The sequence below is a fragment of the Amblyraja radiata genome, chromosome 8 (assembly GCF_010909765.2).
Source record: "Amblyraja radiata isolate CabotCenter1 chromosome 8, sAmbRad1.1.pri, whole genome shotgun sequence".
In the NCBI taxonomy this organism is placed as follows: domain Eukaryota; kingdom Metazoa; phylum Chordata; class Chondrichthyes; order Rajiformes; family Rajidae; genus Amblyraja; species Amblyraja radiata.
In genome coordinates this window covers 8343102-8366207 of record NC_045963.1, presented here as the reverse complement: position 1 = coordinate 8366207, position 23106 = coordinate 8343102, and the positions used below count along the sequence as shown (strand labels likewise).

Sequence of the window (23106 nt, the reverse complement as noted above, 5' to 3'; positions counted from 1 at the left end):
GGGTTCAGAAATCAGTGGTGCAAAGGGACTTAGGAATACTTGTGTAGGATTCCCAAACGGTTAATTTGCTGGTTGAGTCAGCAGTAAGGAAGGAAAATGCGATGCAAGCATTCATTTAGAGGGGACTAGAGTATAAAAGCAAGGATGTGCTTTGGGCCCTATATCTGAAGAAGGATGTGCTGACATTGGAGACGGTCCAGGGAAGATTTACAGGCCTGGATAGAGTGGATGTGGAAAGGATTTTTCCATTAATGAGATAGTCTAGCACCAGAGGGCACAGCTTCAGAATAAAAGGATGCATCTTCAAAATGGAGTTGAGGAGGAATTTCTTTAGCCAGGGGGTGGCGAATTTGTGGAATTTATTGCCACAGACGGCTCTGGTGGACAAATATTGGGTATTTTTAAAGCGGAGATTGATATGTTCTTGATTAGTATGGGCATCAAAGGTTACAGGAGAATGGGGTTGAGGAGGGGAAAGATTAGCCATGATTGAATGGCAGAGTGGACTCAATGGGCCGAGTGGCCTAATTCAGCTCCCATGTCTCATGGTCTTATGATCAGCTCGATGGGTGATAGTAGGAGGCAACTTAATGGAGCAAACATCAGGTTTCAAAACACCTAACACCCATTTCTTGTTATAGGGCTATGTGCTATGTTTAATGCCTTTGAAAGATCATACAAAAATGTGAAAATATTTTGTACGTTTAAATCTTTCCCGCAATGCATCACTACGCTCTGCGGCAATTCCACTCCCATCCCTCCCAAAACTCAAAGCACAAATATTTAGCATGGGGGGAATCGTTTATTCCACAACATTTATGTCGTTATTTAAGCTTCCAGACAGGGCCAATATAACTTTATTTCATTGTATTTATGAGTCAATTCCTCCTTCATTTCATAACACATTGGCTGACAGATTTTAATGTTTTATCCATTTAAAGAAAATATTAAACTGACCTTACAACTCCAGGAATTTTTACTGTTCTCTATCTGATCTTCACTTGAATCATCCGAGTCAGGATACAGATCACTGTAGCTACCCTGGAATAAAGTTGCATTAAAAATGAACTGCAGTAATAGAATAATCACATGATAACTACTAAAGAGTCCTTCAAATTTGTTTTTATTTAATAATAGGTATGACGAGAAATTATATTTTGAGCCAAATAGAAGGTAAAAATTACATGCAATAAAGTAAATTTGTGTTGTGCAAAAAGTTGTTCGTACTTTTCCACTTGCCAAATAGATATTACTTTTAATTGTAAATATGTGAAAGTGTATGGCAGTGACATTTAATAATGATGAAGGAAGTGAATTAAATATATATTTTTATTAGAATAGAGCATGTTGCAAATTCACAACTGGCCAGGTGGTTGAACAGGGAGAGAGAAACAGAAGTAACATTTCAAGCTGAATGAATCTAAACCAGAAAATGGTATAAAACATTTTGAGCACATATGCAAATAAATCATGTGGGGGAAAATTAGGAAATTAAAAATGTGTAAGGCGTGTGAAAAACTGGAAAGTAAAAATTGATTAAATGAGTCCAACAAGGAAGAAAAATAAAAAAACAATAATTTGGGCCCGAATTTGTTGAACAAGATTTTCAGACCAGTGTTGTAATGTTTCCAATTGAAACAGACTATTGCACTTCTCAAAGTAGATAAAAGAGAACAAGCAGAACGCAATGGGATTGGGATGGGGAAATAAAATGGGAAATTATCAACATAAGATGGAATCTGTGAACAGAACAGAGATGCTCAGCAAGTTGATTGCATTATTTAATTCTTTTAGTCCTTTACTGCAAAAGAGGATGCATCATATGCTTATTAATGTACTTAACTAAATCATTGCTTCATTAGGAAGTAGGTTTAGAGTGTGTACAGTTGGAATACAAGTGGTAAAACATCACCCTCTGGCACTCCCTTTTCCACAGCATCTTCTGATTCCATTCTCCTATGCTTGAATCGGAAGGTGTAATAGAGTAGGGAGTGCCAAAGGGTGACAGACAGGAAAATGGATACAAGTGTCAGAGAAGGAGTGGTCGGTCAAAACACTGAGGGGAGGAGAGGGAAGACATGCTGAGAGCTGGAGTTGCCAGAAATGGCAGGCAAATGTTAATGTTGAGGAATGAGGAGGAAAGGAATCCTATCATGACAACGGAAGATTTTTTTTTTCATTTACTATTTGTTTTCATAATTCAGGCATCATGCATGCATTGCTCCTCACAAATTGTTCCGGAAAGTTATGAGCCACCTTCTTGAAAGAGGCGTGGTCCTATGAAGCAATTAAGTACAAGATGGAGAGTTCTTGTCCAGATCTTTACTGAAAGCTTTCTCTGAGGGTAGTAGGAGGTGACATTATCTTATCATCAACTGCAAAATCAGGCCAATAAGATCAATACAGAATAAACAAACATCAATTACCGTTGATGCTCTTCTTATTCTCCTGTTAGGTTTCCCCAAGGCCTCAATAATTTCGAGTGCGTACAGGAGTTTATGAGGACTTTTTATTTTAAGCAAGTCGTTCCAGCAGTGTCCATCATTCCCCTTCAAGTGAAACACATCGGAAGAATGCTAACCACAATATTGAATATCAAAAAATTCAGGAAAGTGAATTGCTTTCAGTGTATTGTACTTGGCCTACATTTGGCTTTTAGATAGGCCGACATAGTGCAATGTAGGGATTATTTTGATTTATTCAAATCAGTACCACAAAACTCCATCTATAACTCCACGTGAAAATCCTGCTTTGCTTATCATTAGTAGAATAAATTCAGCAGATTTTTAGATGATTTTTAATACCTAGATTGTCGCCAATCTATCAAATTAAACTCGCATATTACAGTTCTAAAAATTACAGTTAGATCACTTCAAAGTGGCAGCTAACATTGGTGAGGGACTAGAGTAAATTATAAGCTTCCAGTTTGTCACTGACAATTTTCATTCCCAAAGGTTGACATTTTAATACAATATATTTGCATAGTACTATGGTTGGATATGTAACAGTCCTTTTATTAACAGATCAGGTATCAAAATTACTTATGTTTCACGTGTAACATGGACATTTACATGTACAAAATGGGCTGAATGGCCTTGTTTTGTCTCCGTGCACTCATTGTAACACTGCAATGCCATCACACTCATAACAATTAAATGTTGCAGTGTTAAAACCACACAACAAACCAAAAATCTTTGTATAGTCATAGATTTATACAGCATGGAAAGGTCCTTTTTGACCTAACTTGCCCACACCAACCAACATGCCCCATCTACACTAGCCGCACATGCCTGCATTTTAAAAAAAAAAATTTTTAAAATTTGTTTATAGGGACAGTGCATATTAATGAACATTTGCATGTAAATATGCGAGATTGTAGCCAATCAGTAGCTAATTTCCGTCTCTAGTCCCAGGCAAAGGTAGGTGAAGTGTCTTGCCCAAGGACACAACGACAGTACACACTCCAAGCAGGATTCGAACCGGCCACCTTCAGGTTGCCAGCCGAACACTTAGCCCATTGTGCCATCGGTCGTCCTTTTGGCCCATATCCCTCAAAACCTTTTCTATCCATGACCTGTCCAAATGTTTCTTAAACGTTATGGTAGTACCTGCCTCAACTACATCCTCTTGCAGCCCCTGCCACACACACCTACCACTATTTGTGTCAAAGCATTGCCCCACAGGTTCCTATTATTTATTTTCCCCTCACCTTGAACATGTCCTCTGGTTCTTGAATGGTTCTATAATGATTTGCAACTAATAACTCATAAATACAGGAAACAAGGGTACCCAGTTAGCCCTTGAGATGAATCCATATCCTGGTCCCATTTCTCACTGTCCCCAACATTGAAACTTTGTTTTTTGTTTAACCAGTCTCAGATTTAAAATTAACAGGTGATTTAGCATGAACAGTGGTTCATCAAGCATAGCTTTTCCCCAGTGGAGAAAAGGTGTTCCGCAATATGAATTATTTTTGAACATCACCTATTAATTATCTATCAGTTTATCCATCAACCGTTTACCCTGTTTACCACACAGCATGTTCAAGTTAGCCTCACCTAAATCTATAATTTTGGAAGTTGTGCAATGCATCTTTTAAATGCTTCATTAAAGTGAATCATATTTTGAATGACCAAAACCATTGACTGGTAACTAAACTCAACTCCTTTCTAAATCTGTTAAAGTTCCTTTTGTTACAATTTTGATATCCCGAACCCATAATCTTGCAGCATCTTTATATAATTAGCCATAGAGCCATAAGTGTGGAAACAGACCCTTCGGCCCAATTTGCCCGTACCAGCCAACATGTCCCAGCTACACTAGTCCCACCTGCCGGTGTTTGTCCATATCCCTCCAAACCTGTCCTATCCATGTATTCATTGCAAAGCTTCAAAGTAAGTGCAAATATTTAATGTCTCCCTCACCTGTTCGTCGGAGATATTTTGAAATGCTTGTAACATGTTTGGACAAGTAGGAAGAAGCATTAACAGTTCCCAAACACGCCGCGACAGGTTTTCTGCGTGAAGGTGCAATTCTTCGCAGCGCACAGTCTACATGCAGCATGAGGAAATAAAAGGTCATATTGTAAATGTAACAGTCAAGCAAAAAATGAGAACATTGTCAGTGAGGCCACAGCGCAAAATGGAGGGACAGCACCTCATATTTTGCTTGGGCAGCTTACACCCCAGCCGTATGAATATTAACTTCTCTAACTTCAAGCAATCCTTGCTTTTCCTCTCTCTTGTTATGTTATATTATGTTATATATTATCTCTTTGGAGAGATAGCCTATCAACCACACTTATCATCACAATGGTAATTAGCTCGGGAAATGCTTTGAGCCATCATACGACAAATTAACCTTCAACGTCAAGCAATTTCATTAAAGCTTAACCTTTTATGGGCTGGTATAAATTGGTTTTAATTTTTTTGATTCTGATTTTGAGTTTAGTATTTTATCATAAATTACTCATTACAAGTAAAATAGTAGCTGATAATGTTCTGTTATATGGGATTTGGCTTTGCACAAAATTGGTTGCTGCATAATAATTTCTACACTTCAAAAAAAAGTGATTGTATCCCATCAAAAATCATCTTTAAATTCCCCAATTTCAAATGTTCATGCAATTGCCCTATCTAAATGATAAAGCATATTTTGGAAGCAAAAGGTTAAAAGGAATTTTAAATAGACTGGTCATATCTAGTGATGCAGTGACTAGTGGGGTACCGCAGGGCTCGGTGCTGGGACCACACCTATTTACAATATACATCAATGATTTAGATGAAAGGATTCAAAGTAACATTAGCAAATTTGCAAATGACACAAAGCTGGGTGGCAGTGTGAACTGTGAGGATACTATGAGAATGCAGGGTGACTTGGACAGGTTGGGTGAGTGGGCAGATGCATGGCAGACGTGGTTTAATGTGGATAAATGTGAGGTTAGCAAAAACAGGAAGGCAGATTATTATCTAAATGGTGTCAAGTTGGGAAAAGGGGAACTACAACGGTATCTGGGGGTCCTTGTTCATCAGTCAATGAAAGTAAGCATGCAGGTACAGCAGGCAGTGAAGAAAGCGAATGGCATGTTCGCCTTCATAACAAGAGGAGTTGAGTATAGGAGCAAAGAGGTCCTTCTGCAGTTGTACAGGGCCCTAGTGAGACCACAGCTGGAGTTTTGTGTGCAGTTTTGGTCCCCTAATTTGAGGAAGGACATTCTTGCTATTGAGGGAGTGCAGCGTAGGTTTACAAGGATAATTCCCGGGACTGTCATATGCTGAGAGAATGGAGTGGTTGGACTTGTATACTCTGGAATTTAGAAGGATGAGAGGGAATCTTATTGAAACATATAAGATTATTAAGGGTTTGGACACGCTAGAGACAGGAAACATGTTCCCAATGTTGGGGGAGTCCAGAACCAGGGGCCATAGTTTAAGAATAAGGGGTAAGCTATTTGGAACGGAGATGAGGAAACACTTTTTCACACAGAGTTGTGAGTCTGTGGAATTCTCTGCCTCAGAGGCCAGATCTCTGGATACTTTCAAGAGAGAGCTAGATAGGGCTCTTAAAGATAGCGGAGTCAGGTGATATAGGGAGAAGGCAGGAACGGGATACTGATTGGGGATGATCAGCCATGATCATATTGAATGGCTGGCTCGAAGGGCCAAATGGCCTATTCCTGCACCTATTGTCCATTGTCTATATCTCATAAGTGATCTTTCTAAGTTTAAGAAAGAACTGCAGATGCTGGAAAAGTCGAAGGTAGACAAAAATGCTGGAGAAACTCAGCGGGTGAGGCAGCATCTATGGAGAAAAGGAATAGATGACGTTTCGGGTCGAGACCCTTCTTCAAACTTTCTAAAAGTTTAAGTGAGCATAGCTCAGAGGTCTTTTTTTTTGTCAGCACTAGAAAATAAAAGACATGTCAAAGCAAATTCTCAGAAGGACAACAGAAACACCTGTGCACAATCTTAGCTTATGTGTAATATTGAGAGATGCTCCATTTCTGGAATTGTAACCCTTTCATTGAAATTTTAAATAAAGGCCCAGTTTGCTTTCTCCAATAAATAAAACAATTTACAAGGATATGTTATTTGTGCTTTGGCCAACATGTCTTAACCACTGCATCCAGAACAAATAAACTAGTTCAGCTCTTTGATTTTTGCTAATTCGAAGTAGATATAGACTAAAGGTACACTTGTTTTGTTTTGAGGGAAATGATGGGGTGATAATGAAAATGCAAGCTTTATTTTTATATCCCACATCATTGGTTTATTCTGCAGCCACTGCCTAACAGCTTATTGGATTTCATGAAATGAAGGCATTTTTTATTCGCAGATTGAATCCCGATTCAATATTTGAATGTCCATGCATAAAGCAATGATTAAAATTTAAAATAACTCCACAAATACATAACACTGCATCCCCTTCTCCCCCCGAACGCTCAGGTGACAACTAAGCAACAGGTCAAAATTACCTGGTTGGGTTTATTTAGTTAATTTATATATGAAAATCAAATCATACAGTAAAATAAACTAGAACTGTTGATAATATTGTCGTAATTTAAAATCCTTGAAATACACTGACAAAGGAATTAAAATACTTAAAAAAAAACAACGTAACTCTTTGCCAAAAGTCTTTAATTATTTTTATGCCTTGATAATTGATATCAGGTTTATCTGGCAAATCAAATATCAACTAACACAGAACCAAACTGCAAATCTGGTCAGAATAAATCAACAAAATCAACATGATTAACCATTCTTTATTAGATACAATGGTGCAAATAATTCAATGGAAAGCCAATTAATGTGCTCCCACCAAGGATCCAATGACCAATTGATTTTTGTGATAATTTGAGGAACAAACAAAATTGCTCAATGTCCTGATTAAACTCCAGATGATGCAATCTCAAATGATTCAATATAGAAAAGATGTTTCTGTAAATGAAGGGATGCTAGCTTCTCCATTAAAACCACTCAAATTCCCCTTGTTTTGTCACAAAATGTAAAAAGCAGAGGATTTGTGATGAGCAAGGAAACAAAACTTCAAGTGACACCATAAAGTACAGCAATAAAGCTACAGTATTCCCATTAACTTATCAACAGGACTAGTGCAAATATTATGCCCCAATTATTAACACTTGGTTTTATTTTAAAATACAATCTTATTTATATTGCCTATGAATTTATTGCAGCATAATCATTAAAATCTGACAATGTGCACTTTAACCACATGTGATTTTTTTCTATTACAAATCTCAAATTGTGGAATACAGAGGCAAATTCGCTCCATAGATGCTGCTGCACCCGCTGAGTTTCCCCAGCAATTTTGTGTACCTTCAAATAAATAAATGATGGGTCTTTGTCCCAAACATTATGGAGGGCACTGTATGCACTGAAAACAAAAACAACTCTTTTGACTAGGAAACAATCATTTATTTGAGATAAAAAAATCGAGGGTTTAATTACCAAACTTTTAAATGATGAACTATGTGCTTTTCAATGACCATGGCACTTGATGCATTCAACACCTTACCTCAAAATCTTCCATTGTGTGATCAAGTGAAGGCGGTTTAAATGATGCTAGCATCTCAAGCAAGTCAAACAAGGTAGTAAGATGTGGTTCTTGCAGGAGCAAAAGCATTGGGATATTTTCCTTTTGGGGTGGAGGAAGGCAAGATGCGGGCAACTGAATGCCATCTCCTTTGCGCTCCCTACGTGGAGCACCAAGTGATACAAATACCATCTGTAAAAAAAATAATTAAGTTAGCTGCAGACGAAAAATCCTGGAATATAATAATTCATTCAACTCAAAGCATATTGGTCTGTTCAGGATCGTAATAAGAAAGAATTATGAGGAACTTTGCAATCAACTTTGCAATTGCATTCAATAATAAATGTCATGGAGAAGAAGACTGCCAGAAAAGTAGTGGACTAATCAGCTGAATAATTCTGGAAAATGCAGGCTGAATATAATAAGCTGAATGACACGAGAAGTGAATGGCAGAAATAAGACAGAAAGAGTCTGAGGACGATGATGATGACAAGTTAGCTCATTTTGATAAAGGACATGATTGAGGTAGAAGGTACTGCTGGAATTCTGACTGCTTTGTATTAGCCTTTACCAAAGGTTAGAGTGCTGACAAAATACAAGGCAGAGAGATATGAGAAATAACAGATGGAAGCAAAACTGATGAACAGGAAAAGGGAAAGCTGATGAATCTTGGAGCAGTGTACGAAGGAACTGCAGATACTAATTTACACTGAAGATAGACACAAATGGCAGCACACGTCTCCTCCTGTCTCTAACTGTGTCTGTTTGTTTTACAAATATGATTTCAAGGAATGTTCAACCTAACCAAGTCCCTGGCTCTGCTGAGTCTGCTGTTAATTTTAATACCCCTGCTGAATTTGAATCTGACTGTGACTATTTATATGTTCTCTGTTGTTTTTTTTTTTTTATTATTGTCTGTAACTGTGGAACTGTGCTGCTGCCTGTCTTGGCCAGGACTCTCTTGTAAAAGAGATTTTTAATCTCAATGAGACTTATCCTGGTTAAATAAAGGTTAAATAAATAAATAAAAAAATAAAAAAATGCTGGAATAACTCAACGGGACAGGCAGCATCTCTGGATAGAAGGAATGAGTGATGATTCGGGTCGAGACCCTTCTTCAGACTGAAAGTCGGGGAGAGGGAGTCCAGAGATATGGAAGGGTAAGGTGTGAAAATGACAGATCAAAGCAAATGGTGATAAGGAAATATCGATCGGTTCATTGTTAGCTGAGGGGAAGGTGACAACTAAAGGCAGAGATGTTGCCTGTCCCGCTGAGTAACTCCAGCATTTTGTGTCTACCTTCAATCTTGGAGCAAATAGGTCACCTGCTCCAAATGGGAATGCATACGAGCTGGAAACTGCAAAATGTCCTGTCATAATATTCCAATACTTCCGAGAACTAAACATCTAAATTGCAAGGATTTATTGGGCAGCTATAGAATAGTTAGCTTAATTACCATCAGAAAGAAGGCAATTAGAAGCAGAAATCTGGTAAAATAAAATTACGAGGAAAACTTTGAGATAATTTTCTGAAATGAAAATAAGTCTGACTAACCTGTCTTAACTTTTTTTAAATATAAAAAGAAAACTTTGAACAGGGAATGCAGTAGATATTCAGGTGCATCACCAGAAGCACTTGATAAAGTCCCATACTTTTCACTGGAAAGCAACTTGGCTTCTGAGCCAAGTTCAGTGATAAAATATTGTTTTTCAGAATAAATGAAGGTAAAGCAATCCCAAAATCACAGCCTTAATGACTGATATGGTTGGCAGGGAATAAAATTCTAAATGTTTGATAATACAAACTTAGAAGTGTGCAAACTTAGAGAAGGACAGTAAGATGCTGCAAGAGGTAATTAATTGATTGGCAGAAAGGACAGAAAAACACAAAATACATTGAATGTACAAAGCTGCAGGCAGAAAAAAAACGTAAGAGTGTTTTAATTGTCATATCTACTGGCAACAGAACAATGAAATTCTTACTTCCTGCAGCTTTACAGGCCCATTAACACACAGATACATATACTTTAGCAATAACACAATAAATTAATTATCAGCGATACTTGGAAACCACACCATAAAAGTGCAAAACCAAAGTTGGTAATGCAATCAAAACAAAGTCCAGAGTAGATCATAGTGATTGAAGTATGGTTGTGGTTAGTGTTGTGCAGTGTTCAAGAGCCTGATGGTTGTTGGGAAGAAGCTATTAATGAGTCTGGTGGTCATGGTTTCCAGTACTTTCACACCAATGGTAGTGCGAGATCAAAGCATGGCCAAGATGATATGGCGATTTTAGCTGCCTTTTTGAGACAGCTTCTCCTGTAGATCCCCAAGGTGGTGGGGACATCGATATCCGTGATTGACTGGGCAACATCTACCACGTTCTGCAGCCTCCTTCATTCCTGCCGTTCGAGTTACCAAACCAAGCCATCATGCAACCAGTCAGTATGCTCACCGCCTGCAAAGGTTTGTTAAGGGTATTTGACAACAAAACAAATTTATTCGATCTTCTAAGTAGAGGCATTGAGCATTCTAAGTAGAGGCATATGCTGAGCCCAGACTCTCTCCACTGTTGTCCCATCAATAAAGACAAGTTCATGCATCCTTGGTCTTTCTCCTTGGTCTTGCTAATGCTGAGAGCAAATTTGTAGTTCTGGCACCTTTCAATCAGATCAATCTCCTTTCTGTACTCTGACTCATCATTACCCGTTATTCGTCCAACAATAGTGGTATCATCTGCAAATTTAGAGACGGCATTAGAACTGTGTCTGGCCACATTGTCATGGGTATAGAGAGAATAGAGCAGGGGACTGAGCAAACAACCTTGAGGCGCTCATATATTCATGCTATCAAGAAGTGTTGTTGCCAATTAGTACTGATTTAGTCTACCAATGAGGATCCAATTGCATAGGGATGAGCAAAGACCTAGTTCTTTAAGTCTTGTTCAAGAAAGAACGGCAGATGCTGGAAAAATCAACGGTAGACAAAATTGCTGGAAAAACTCAGCGGGCGAGGCAGCATCTATGGAGCGAAGGAATAGGTGACGTTTCGGGTCGAGACCCTTCTTCAGATTGATGTGGGGGTGGGGCGGGAAGAAGAAAGGAAGAGGCGGGGTCAGTAGGCTGTGGGAGAGCTGGGAAGGGAAGGGAAGGGGAAGGAGGGAGAAAGCAAGGACGACCTGAAATTGGAGAAGTCAATGTTCATACCGCTGGGGTGTAAACTACCCAAGCAAAATATGAGGTGCTGCTCCTCCAATTTGCAGTTGGCCTCACTGTGGCCATGGAGGAGGCCCAAGACAGAAAGGTCGGATTCGGAATGGGAGGGGGAGTTGAAGTGCTGAGCCACCGGGAGATCAGGTTGGTTAATGCGAACTGTGCGGAGGTGTTGGGCGAAGCAATTGCCAAGCCTGCGCTTGGTCTCACCCATATAGAGCAGTTGACACCTAGAACAGTGGATGCAATAGATGAGGTTGGCGGAGGTGCAGGTGAATCTCTGCATCATCTGGAAAGACTGCTTGGGTCCTTGGGTGGAGTCGAGGGGGGAGGTGAAGCGACAAGTGTAGCATTTCCTGCAGTTGCAAGGGAAAGTACCAGGAGAGGGGGTGGTTTAGGTGGGAAAGGACGAATTGACCAGGGAGTTACAGAGGGTGCGCTCTCTGCAGAAAGCCTAAAGGGGAGGAGATGGGTCGATGTAGGCAGTGGTGGGATCCCGTTGGAGGTGGCAAAAATGTAGGAGGATTATCTGTGACGTCTGGTAGGGTGGAAGGTGAGGACAAGGGGGACTCTGTCCTTGTTACGAGTGGGGGGGATGGGGAGTGAGAGCGGAGCTATGGGAAAAGGAGGAGACCCCGGTGAGAGCCTCATCTGTAGTCGAAGAGGAGTACCCCCGTTCCCAAAAGAATGAGGACATCTCCGATGCCCTGCTTTTGGAACACCTCATCCTGGGTGCAGATGCAGCGTAGATGGAGGAATTGGGAGTAGGAGATAGAATCCTTACAGGAAGCAGGGTGGGAAGATGTGCAGTCCAGGAAGCCATGGGAGTCAGTGAGTTTGTAGTAGATGTCGGTCAGTAGTTTGTAACCTGCGATGGAGATAGTGAGGTCTAGAAACGGTAGGGAGATGTCGGAAATGGTCCAGGTGAATTTGAGTGCCGGATGGAAGTCCACAATCAGCTAATTGTTTTACTGATATTGAGAGCCAGGTTGTTGTGCTGGCACCATTTGGTCAATTGGTCGATCTCACTTCGATACTCAGACTCATCACCATCTGTAATTCGTCCATCAACGGTGGTGTCATCGGCAAACTTGAAGATGGAATTTGCACTGTGTCCGACTACACAGTCATGAATATACAGTGAGTAGAACAGATGGCTGAGCACGCAGCCTTGAGGTTCTCCCATACTGATTGTTAATGAGGAAGACGTTTTTCTGCAAATTCGAACAGACTGTGGTCTGTGGATGAGGAAGTCGAGGATCCAATTGCAGAGGGATGTGCAGAAACCCAGTTCCGTGAGCTTGGTAACCAGCTTGGAGGGGATGATGTTATTGAACGCCGAGCTGTAGTCTATAAACACCAGCCTGATATATTGTTTTTATTGTCCAAGTGGTCCAGTGCAGATTGGAGAGCCAGTGAGATCGCATCCTCCGTTGACCTGTTGTGACGGTAGGCGAACTGTAGTGGGTCAAGGTTCTTGTTGAGATAGGAGTTGATATGCACCATAACCAACCTCTCAAAGCACTTCATCACCACGAACGTTAGTGCCTCTGGTCGATAGTCATTGAGGCTTTCCCTTTCTGTAGTCCACAACGAGCTCTTTGGTCCTGCTAACGTTGAGAGCAATATTGCTGTTCTTGCACCATTAAATGAGATGATCATTTTTTCTCCTGTACTCTCTGTTATACGCATTATGTATCCAACAACTGTGGTATTGTTGGCAAATTTAAAGATGGTGTTAGAACAGTGTCAGGCTACCCAATCATGGGAGAGTACAGCAGGGGACTGAGCACACAGCCTTGAGGTCCTCCTGTGTTAATGGTTGTCAGGGAGGAAGTGGTGTTTCCAATTCCAACTTATTGTGGCCTGCCAATGAGGAGGTTGAAGAGCCAATTGCAAAGGGACAAGCAGAGACACAATTCTCCGAGTTTGAGTTGATGGAAAAAGATACGAGGAAAATGCAAGTTGTTTTTGTAAACTGAGTAGTTTCGATTGTAGCCCCCCAGATATAAAGGATACAGAGTTTGGCAGGACTTTCAAAAGGGAATTTCATAAGCTGCTTGAGAAAAGATTTGCAGGGTTCATAGGTTGTAGGATCAGCATTAGGCCATTCAGCCCATCAAGTCCACTCCGCCATTCAATCATGGCTGATCTATCTTTCCCTCTGAGCCCTTGCGTTCATCCTGTAACCCCTGACGCCCATACTAATCAAGAACCTATTAATCTCTGGCTTAAAAATATCCATTAACTTGGCCTCCATTTCCTTCTGTGACAACAAATTCCAGATTCACCACCCACTGACTGAAGGATGGCAATGGGAAAGGAACAGGGGGCAGGAAGAGAGATAGACAGAAGGGTTCCCCTCGTGCCTCAAGGGCCTGTCCCACTTACGCGACTTTTCAGCAAACTGTCTGCGACCTTCAAGCTCGGGGGCACTCGCCTGAAAAACCGCGAGCTGGATTGACCGTCAGCGCGGAACACACACACAAGCGAACACACACACACACACACACACACACAAACACATCGCAAAGGCGGGGGCCATGGAAAGCTGGGAGCGCTGTCTGAAATTCACACGGTGCAAAGCCAAGGTGATACCCGCGATGAACAGGAAGGTTAAAGATGGCTAGCACAGTGTACAGTAAGTCCTTTAAAAGAGCGGGGAGAGAAGGAGAGGAGACACTTTTTTAAAAAAGCCAGACAACTTTTAATAAGCCAGAGATACACAGCTGTGAAGTTTAGCGGGCATTTAACATTACCGGTCGGTTTTCCTTGGTTCTGAAAACTCGTGCTTACGGTTTTTTTTTCACCAATGAGCCAATTAAAATGCCAGGTCAGCAAAGGAGATTTCTAACAGCTACCTCGACTACCTACAACGACATGGCGACCCCACCAGCACTACACTATGAGTTCAAAAGTATCGATTTTCTCCATTCCGACCAATTTTTGCTCGCAGAAAATTATTCAACATGTTGAAACATTTTCCGCGACCAAACTGAGGCCGTGAGTAGTAACCACTATGCGGGAACTCCTCTCGACCATGAAGGAGGCTTACCAGTGACCACCTAGGACCATGTGTCAACCATGCTGCGAGCTTGTGGCGAGCGCAGACGCTCCTAAACTGGCCAATTAGGTCGCCATAGTAGAACAGGCCCTTCAATGATGCTTAATGCCGTGCCTATAGATTTACCAACTCAGCCATATATATTTAAAAAAAGAACATTTCAATTACCTGCATATCTTTAAATCCAAGTTCATTGAGTGTTTTCTCATCATAATCTGTGGTAAGTTCATGTCCTGAGGAAATCATTCTCACAGGTCCCATAAGACCTCCTGAAAAACAAACATAAACAGTTTAGGTCTACTGATCGTCAACACTGCTCCATCTCAGGGTAGTGCTCTGCCCCTTGCTCTCCTCCCTCCACACCCACAACTGCATGGCCAAGTAATAGGACAATTATATATTTAGATGTGCCAATCATACAGTCGTTGTCGGGCGGGTTAACAATGATGAGACAAAGTACAGGAAGGAGATCAAAATCCTCACATTATGGTGTCAGGACAATGGCCTGACCATAATGTCAGCAAGATAAAGGAGTTGGTTGTTGACCCAAGGAAGCAAGGAGGTGAATACCACCGTGTCTTCATTAATGGAGCTGTTGTGGAGATGATTGACAGTTTCAAGTTCCGAGGCTCCATATCACCAGCAAGTTACCCTGGTCTCTTCACAATAATGTAAAGATCAGGAAAGCACATTAGCGTGTTTACTTTCTTAGGCATCTGATAACGTTCAGCACATCCTTGAACTTCTATAGATCCACTACAGAAAATATTCTGACGTGATGCATCTCAGCCTGGAATGGCAACTGCTAGGCTCAGCTCTTGGCTGCCTGAACCTGCAGACAGTAGTGAACACAGCTCAGTCTATCATGGATCTGTGTCCATCCAGGACAGTCCACCCAGTCTATCCAGGGCAGGCACAGTGGCACAGTCATAGAGCTGCTGTCTTGCAACACAGGAGACCTGAGCTCAATCCTGACTACAGGTGCTGTCTTTACGAAGTTTGTACGTTCTCCCTGTGACCGCATGAGTTTTCTCAGGGTGTTCCGGTTTCCTCCCGCATTACAAAGACATGTAGGTTTGTGGATTAATCAGCGTCTGCAAATTTTCCCTAGTGTGTTCGGGTGATCGCTGGTCGGCATGGACTCTGTAGGCCGAAGGGCCTATTTCCACGCTGTATCTCTAAACTAAACAAAGAGGAAGAAGATTGAACTTTATTGCCTTCCATCAGTGAGGAATGTGGAATCCACTGTGGTGGATGTTTATGTTAGCTTTTATGTGGTTGTGTGTCTTGTTGCTTTTCACTTAGTATGGCTGTATGGTAACTCAAATTGCACTGCACCTTAATTGGTACATGTGACAATAAACTGACCTTGAAACCTTGAACTAGCTTCATGGTGCATTATACAAGGAAGGCTGGAAGCGTTGTCAAGGATGCCTATAACCCTGCCATTCTCTATTCTCTCTTCTGCCTTCTGGGAGAAGATACAGAGCTTGAAAATGCTTGGATGTCAAGACTTAATAACAGCTTCTTCCCGACTGCTATTTGATTCCTGAACCAATCACTTCTTTCACATCTCATTCTCTGAGTTGTTGCCAACATTGTTACCTCATTCGATTATTCCATTATTGCACTAATATTCTTTTGCACTGCTTGGATCTCGCACAACAATTCTGCACTCTTCTGCTGCTTTGCACTCGTATTTATTTATATTTATCATTGGTGCATGTATACTGCTTACTCTATGAGCTTCATATGAGGAAGGAATTTCATTGGAGCCACAGTAAATGACAATAAGCTAATCTAATCGAATGATATCCTGACAGCAATATTTCAACCAAATCAGCAGTTAAATTAAAACAGACAAAGGTGATTAGGAAAGAACTAAGTCAGACGATCGAACATGATCTTTGCTGTTTTCTGTTGTATTTTGCAATCTGTATTTTCACCAAGTGGTGCAGTTGAACCTACAATAGACAATTTTAATTTGTGTACACAAACAAGGAAAACTGAATTATTTCAGAAGGAAGCTCTAAAATGCAACATTTCTTCAGAAATTTAGAAAAACCTATGGATTAATAATATGACAAAACTATGTTCACCAATACTCTTTCAAATCCTCATATTCCTTGAGGACAAAGGCAGATTTTGCTTTAAAACACTGCTACTGAATAATTGCACTTTAGCATAAATATAGGTTTTATATTTTACTTGCATTGTAAGATGCAGACTGTAAACCATCACAACATTTTGTTTGTTCTCCTGATTGTATGAAATGATTCAGCGTGCTTTATAGTGCACAGGGAAATCAAACAATAGAAGGGAAACAAGAATCAAAAATTAGCAACCAATGAAAACAGGAGTGCAAGCTGAAAATGAATCCATGCTATCTCAAAAATGTTGTCAGAGATACCAAGTGCCAATAAGTGTAGGAGATCCAGAGACGGCGTGCTGGAAAAGTTTGTGATTGGAAGACAAACAACATTACAAACTATAAAGAGGGAAAGGCAAAGTGAAGCTAGTTGGCAAAAAGGATAATAAATGGAGATATGATCAAAAAGATCATAAATTGCCCAAATGTTTTTGGGGTATTTTTAGACAAACCGCTTTTGGAGTATTTTGCAGAAGATGCTGGTGAGGCCGCATTTAGAGTATCGTGTTCAGTTTTGGTCACCCTGCTGTAGGAAGGATGGTGTTAAGCTGCGAGAGCTTCGATCGCCCCGACGGATGATTCGACTGCCCCGACCGCGGGAGATAAACAAGGGAAGATTAGACTTTATTGCCTTCGATCACAGGGAGGAATGTGGGGAATCCACTGTGGTGGATGTTTATGTTAACTTTTACGTAGTTGCGCGTCTTGTTGCTTTTTTAGTATGGCTGTATGCTAATTCGCATATCACTGTACCTTAATTGGCACACGTGACAATAAAAGACCTTTGAAACCTTTGAAGCTGGAAAGATTGAAATATTGGGTGAATGCACTGTCTTTTAGCTAGATGGGAATCAAGATCCAGAGTACATAAGTTTAAGATGAGAGAGGAAAGATTTAATAGGAACCCGAGGGACAACTATTTCCACAGTCTGGTGGGTACATGGAACGAACTACCAGAGGAGGTAGTTGAGGCAAATACATTAGAACATTTAAAAAACATTTGAACAGGTACATAGATCGGAATGATGTAGAGGATTTTGGGCGGGCCACTAGTGTAGGTGGGGCATCTTGGTTGGCATGGACAAGTTGGGGCCAAGGGCCTGTTTCCATGCTTTATACAATACAATACAATACAATACAATTCCGCGCTCCGTTATGACTCTACGGAGCTCAAATAAGGTAGCTACTCTGTAACAGGAAGGGCCAGTAATACATTATGATAATCTGAATGGTGGCGGTAGAGTGATAGGGTGATGAAAGAGAGTGAAGACAAATACATATACTTTCAATTGCATAAACCACACATACCAGTAAAATCTCCTTGCCGGCTGTTTTGGCCAAATTCTTGCAGCTGAGCTTGCTGACTCATTTGTTCCTTCTGCAGATTCTCATACCAGTGGGTAACTTCAGCTCTTAAATCTGCAACTTGGTCACTAGGATACATTTCAATAGTCATCTACAAAGTAAAATGTATGAAAATAAAATACAAATTTTAAACCTCACATTACATTCCCAGATATTAAACATTTTAAATTCAGTTATGTAGATCAACTTCCTATTTGGCAAATATACAATGCAATGAATAGTAGCAGCAAAAGGTTACCCGTGTTTATTTGTAGTAACGCACATTCACAAATATTAAGAATAAGCCAGAATGGTATTTATAACTGAAGGTTAAATGTTGTTTTGAAGAAATCTATAACCACCCCATAATTACTTTACAGCAATGATTATTTGCTCTTTAGACTAAAATAACATATTTAAATCAAAAAAAGAGATTGTGTTAGCAAATCAATGCCTTGCATGGTTCATCTTTCAAATTGTAGCTTGTTAACCAAAAAATATATATAACATTAATACATGAGAAGCAATGGATAGGGTAGACAGAACCTTTCCCCAGGGTGGAAATATCAAAGGCTAGAGGGCATAGCTTTGAGGACAGAGGGCGAAAGTTTGAAGAAGATATGCAGGACAAGTTTCTTATACAGAGTGGTGGGTGACTGGAATGCCCTTCCAAGGATGGTGGAGGAGATGAACATAATACGGGTAGGTTGGCACATGTAGATGCAGACAATGGAAGGATATGGATCACGTTACATTATGTTTGGTACAGACATTGTAGAACAAAGAGCCTGTTCCTTTGCTGTACTGTTCTACATTCTTAAATATTGAGAACTTGATCTAATATTGCTATTGGTCCACAGTACATTGTGCAAATATATTTAGAAATTTAATAAATGGTAATTGGCATTGCTATGAATGGAAATAAATGCTACTTCTAAGAGGACACGAATAATTGATAATAATGACACATGATCATCACTGCCTATTTGCCTTAGTACAAATAACCACCACCACAGCTTAATAATCTCCTTAAAAATGGTGGCTGCCACCATCAGATTTCCTGATGAATCACTATCACATGGCAGCACCACATTTGCTGTCTATTCCTAATTGCTTGTGAATAACTGATGAGCTTGCACAACCATTTCAGAGGGTTAAAAAGAAAGTGCTGGATGAACTCAGTGGGTCAGGCAGCATCTATGGAGGGAATGGATAGGCGACGTTTGGATCGGGAACCTTCTTCCGACTGACTGTAGTCGGGAGGGTGAACACCCGAAAAGAGGTGGGGGCAAGTCAAAGTCTGGTATGTGATAGGGGTATATAGATGAGGAGGGTTTGTTTGATAGATGGATGGATAAAATAAGGAAAGGAGTAAAATATACAGCTTGAAGGAGGGATATAGGTGGAAGGGGATGTGAGGTGCGGGGGGGAATATTCAAATAGTGAGAGTTGTGGGTGAACACAGGAAAGAGAGGGTAAAAAAGGGGGTTGTTACCAAAAATTGGAGAATGCAATGTTCATACCATTGGGTTGCAGCCACCCAAGCATCATATGAGGTGCTGTTCCTCTGGTTTGCGAGTAGCCTCGTTTCTATAAATTAACTGTTTTGCAACACCCAATTTGGAGATGTAGCACAATGACATCATTTTTGACATTAGTTTCCAATTTAGGTACTTATTTTATCAACTATCAGAATTTATAGAAGATTGCAAATCAATCTCCAATGGGGAAGGTGGGACCGCCAAGACATCATCAATTAAACATCCCAGAATTTAAATAAATAGATTAGCTTTGTAATATTCCAATTTAGCCATTTGAGTTACAAGCAAACCAAATAGTTTAATAACAGCAGAGGGAATTAAGTATTGAATATGCATCCTAAAATTCTGTTGATTACATTTATACAAATCAGTTGATCTATCTGGTTGGAACTGGAGTTAATCGTCACTGTCATTCTGCCAACTGCTCTAATGCAAATTAGCATTGCAGCAAATGCATATCTTGTTTACTTAAACAAATACATTTGGTCCAAAGTACACAATTAAACATTGTCCACAGTATAGATTCATACCAGTTAGCAACAACTCACAACATTTTAATTACCTTATCAGGCAGCCCAGCTGGTTGACAAACAATTCGTAATGGTAAGGACTGTTTATCACTAAGGGCCTTTAAATGACTGCTAATACCGGTACCCTCTATCTGCCACTGACGTAAATGGTATGCAAACCTATGGGAACATTGAAAAAACATTTTTTATTATTTTCTTAAATTGTACCTGCAACATAAAAACTGGATTAATATTTTATTTAAACTTTTTTTCAAGTAACAAAGCACTAACAATTTCTATTAATATTTATTATAATTATGTATTTCCATAATTGTAAGAAAGATTGCCAGAGTCTAGCAGACAATTAATTAATTTCCAATGGAATCAAAATATTTGACCAGTTCCAACATTTCAATACATAGCAGATTTTGGAACTAAAAAGAAACATAATCTACCAGTTGGTTGTCAACCCAATAATATTACATGGCTAATGGTGTTTGCGATTGAATATATCAAGTGGTAGAACATAATATGACTGTTCAAGAACAGATTTTCTGATATAATCGTGGACAGGCCACCAAAATTTGAGGCAAGTGCCATGGTGTCCAACTGCTGTAAATAACGTTAGTCGTACAGTATTGGAAACGAATGCGGCCAGTCTTTAGATGAAGACGAAAGGAATGGCAGATGCGGGAATCTTGAGTAAAACAAAGTGCTGGAGTAATTCCACACGTCAGGCAGCATATGTGGAAGGACTGGATAGGTGATGTTTTGTGTTGGGACCCTTCTTCAGTCTGATATGATGTCCAATAAAGTCTAGTGAATTGTGTGCTGGTGCTGCATGAACAAAGAACAGGAATAGGGGCAAAACAGTGGTGCAACATGTCAATCCTGAATCTCAGGTGTCCTTGTGGAGCAAGCACATTCTGTGACTGCATGGGTTTCTTCCAGGTGCTCCAATTTATTCCCACATCCTAGAGACACACTATTTACTTGATTATTGAAAATTGTCCCTTGTCTGTAGATAGATGGCAACATCTGGAAGGAATTGAAGGGAATGTGGGGAGAATTTAAAAAATGGGATTAATGCAAGATTAGTATAAAATGGGTGACTGTCGTCAGGGTGGATTGATGGGCTGAAGAACCCGCTTTCATGAAGAATCAAAAACAGACCACATGAAAGTAAAAGCAGGATGGAAATAGGTTAAGGGAGAGTCTGCAGAAATTGCGTATGAAATACAACATTTAAATAAGTGATTTTTAAACAATTATTTACCTTCTCCTAAATGCTTCCAGGTGTGTTTTTAGCATCAACAGTCCTCTTTCAATAATCGTGAGGCTGGATTGTGATTCTTTCTCAAGATTTTCTGATGCCATCATAAGGCTTTCCATACACTTACTGATAAATTCTTGCTCCTTTTCCAAGCCAGTTTTACCTGAAGCAATAGTAGACGTGTTTATTTGTGCCTCCCTTTCAGTGGTTTACAATATGCATCTTAAGTAAGCTTCCAAGAATTCAAAAAACAAAAGTAAAATGGGTTGTAGGTTGAAATCGCTCTGAATTATGTTATAAAATACAGATGCCACAAAGACAATTTTATGAAAAGGTTTAATTACATGACAGGTTTCCATAGACTGTTTTCATTATGAATTCCAGTATATACATTTGTAAATGTTACCATCTACAAGAAAGAAATATAAAGTGGTTATCATATGGTATTTTTGTTCTCTCACAAAAAAAGAAATTTTGAAAGATAGAAAGGCCTTGTAAATGTTTGATGGTCTTTTTTCATACAATGCTGAAGGATAGGGCCTCTCTGAATTGTCAGCGCTGTTTTAGAATTAGTGCCACAGTCCCAATCTCTTTTCTAATATCCTTCAGCTCTTTCTGAGACCTAATGCTGCTTTGGATTTTTGTTCTTTCAGCAAGGACTTGGTATGGTATCAGGGGATAGCTGGAGGAATTACAGGTTCCAGGTAAATGAAGCCCAAGGCATTTGTGCATCATTGTCACTCTGTTCCTTCATTTGTTCAGCACCACATACTGCCAACTTTAACCCTGCTAACTTCCCAGTGATTTATCCTCAACATCTGTCAAGTTCCTGTGCTCCAAACAATCCCTTCAGTCAGTCGCTCCTCTTAGAAAAAGTAAGATGGAGCTTTCAGCCCCTCCAGCCTCAGCCACACAATCTACTCCAACAGTCTCCTCACTACACTTTGCTTATTTTAAATTCGTTTTTTGCAAAGGTGAGATTAGCATCAGCAAAAATTTGACAGTCACACCACTTTATTACATTTCCATCTTAATAATAATAATAATAATAATAATAAACTTTATTTATGGGCGCCTTTCAAGTCTCAAGGACACCTTACAAAAATTTAGCAGGTAGAGGAAAAACATGTAAGGGGATTGAAATAAATAGTAGAGACATGACTAGTACACAAAGTAGACAGAATTCAATTCAAAACACAATATGAGGCAATTAATGCACAGATGAAAAGGGAGGGGGACGTGGGGCTAAGGATAGGCAGAGGTGAAGAGATGGGTCTTGAGGCGGGACTGGAAGATGGTGAGGGACACGGAATTGCGGATCAGTTGGGGCAGGGAGTTCCAGAGCCTGGGAGCTGCCCTGGAGAAGGCTCTGTCCTCAAAACTGCGGAGGTTGGACTTGTGGATGGAGAGGAGACCGGCTGATGTGGATCTGAGGGACCGTGAGGGTTGGTAAGGGGAGAGGAGGTCAGTGAGATATGGGGGGGCCAGATGGTGGAGGGCTTTCTAGGTGAGGATAAGGATTTTGTAGGTGATCCGGTGGGAGATGGGTAGCCAGTGAAGTTGTTTGAGGACTGGAGTGATGTGATGCCAGGATTTGGTGTGGGTGATGAGTCGGATCTTAGAGATGGATGAATCTTAGAGATGGATTAACTTTCTTAAGACCTATAAAACAACACGTCTAAGCCCCATGAACACTCACCTTTAGTCCAATCATAAAGAAAACAAAATGAAAAGTTTAAATATATTAAATGGAAGAGACCGAAAAGGCTCAACTGCAAAATGTTTAATAATGTTGCCATACAAATAGATATAAAGTGGAAATTGATAGGACCACTTTAAAGAACTCAATCCTGAACTTTTTCAAATTTGTTGATTTCTTGACAAATTCAGAATACCCTGTGCTAGTGGTGGGGAACCGAGGCATGGGGAAGAGGGAACAGGATGCAAATTATCATGCCAATC

At 40.2% G+C, this 23106-nt stretch overlaps 1 protein-coding gene across 1 annotated transcript in view; it reads right to left on the bottom strand.

Moving 5' to 3' along the window:
* usp34 (ubiquitin specific peptidase 34) overlaps nt 1–23106 on the bottom strand; it is a 181136-nt gene that overhangs the window by 81349 nt on the left and 76681 nt on the right. The window contains 8 exon segments of the mRNA XM_033025144.1: nt 958–1041; nt 2427–2549; nt 4425–4550; nt 8035–8244; nt 14497–14597; nt 17786–17933; nt 19925–20051; nt 21148–21307. Of these exon segments, the coding sequence (XP_032881035.1) occupies nt 958–1041; nt 2427–2549; nt 4425–4550; nt 8035–8244; nt 14497–14597; nt 17786–17933; nt 19925–20051; nt 21148–21307 (1079 nt within the window).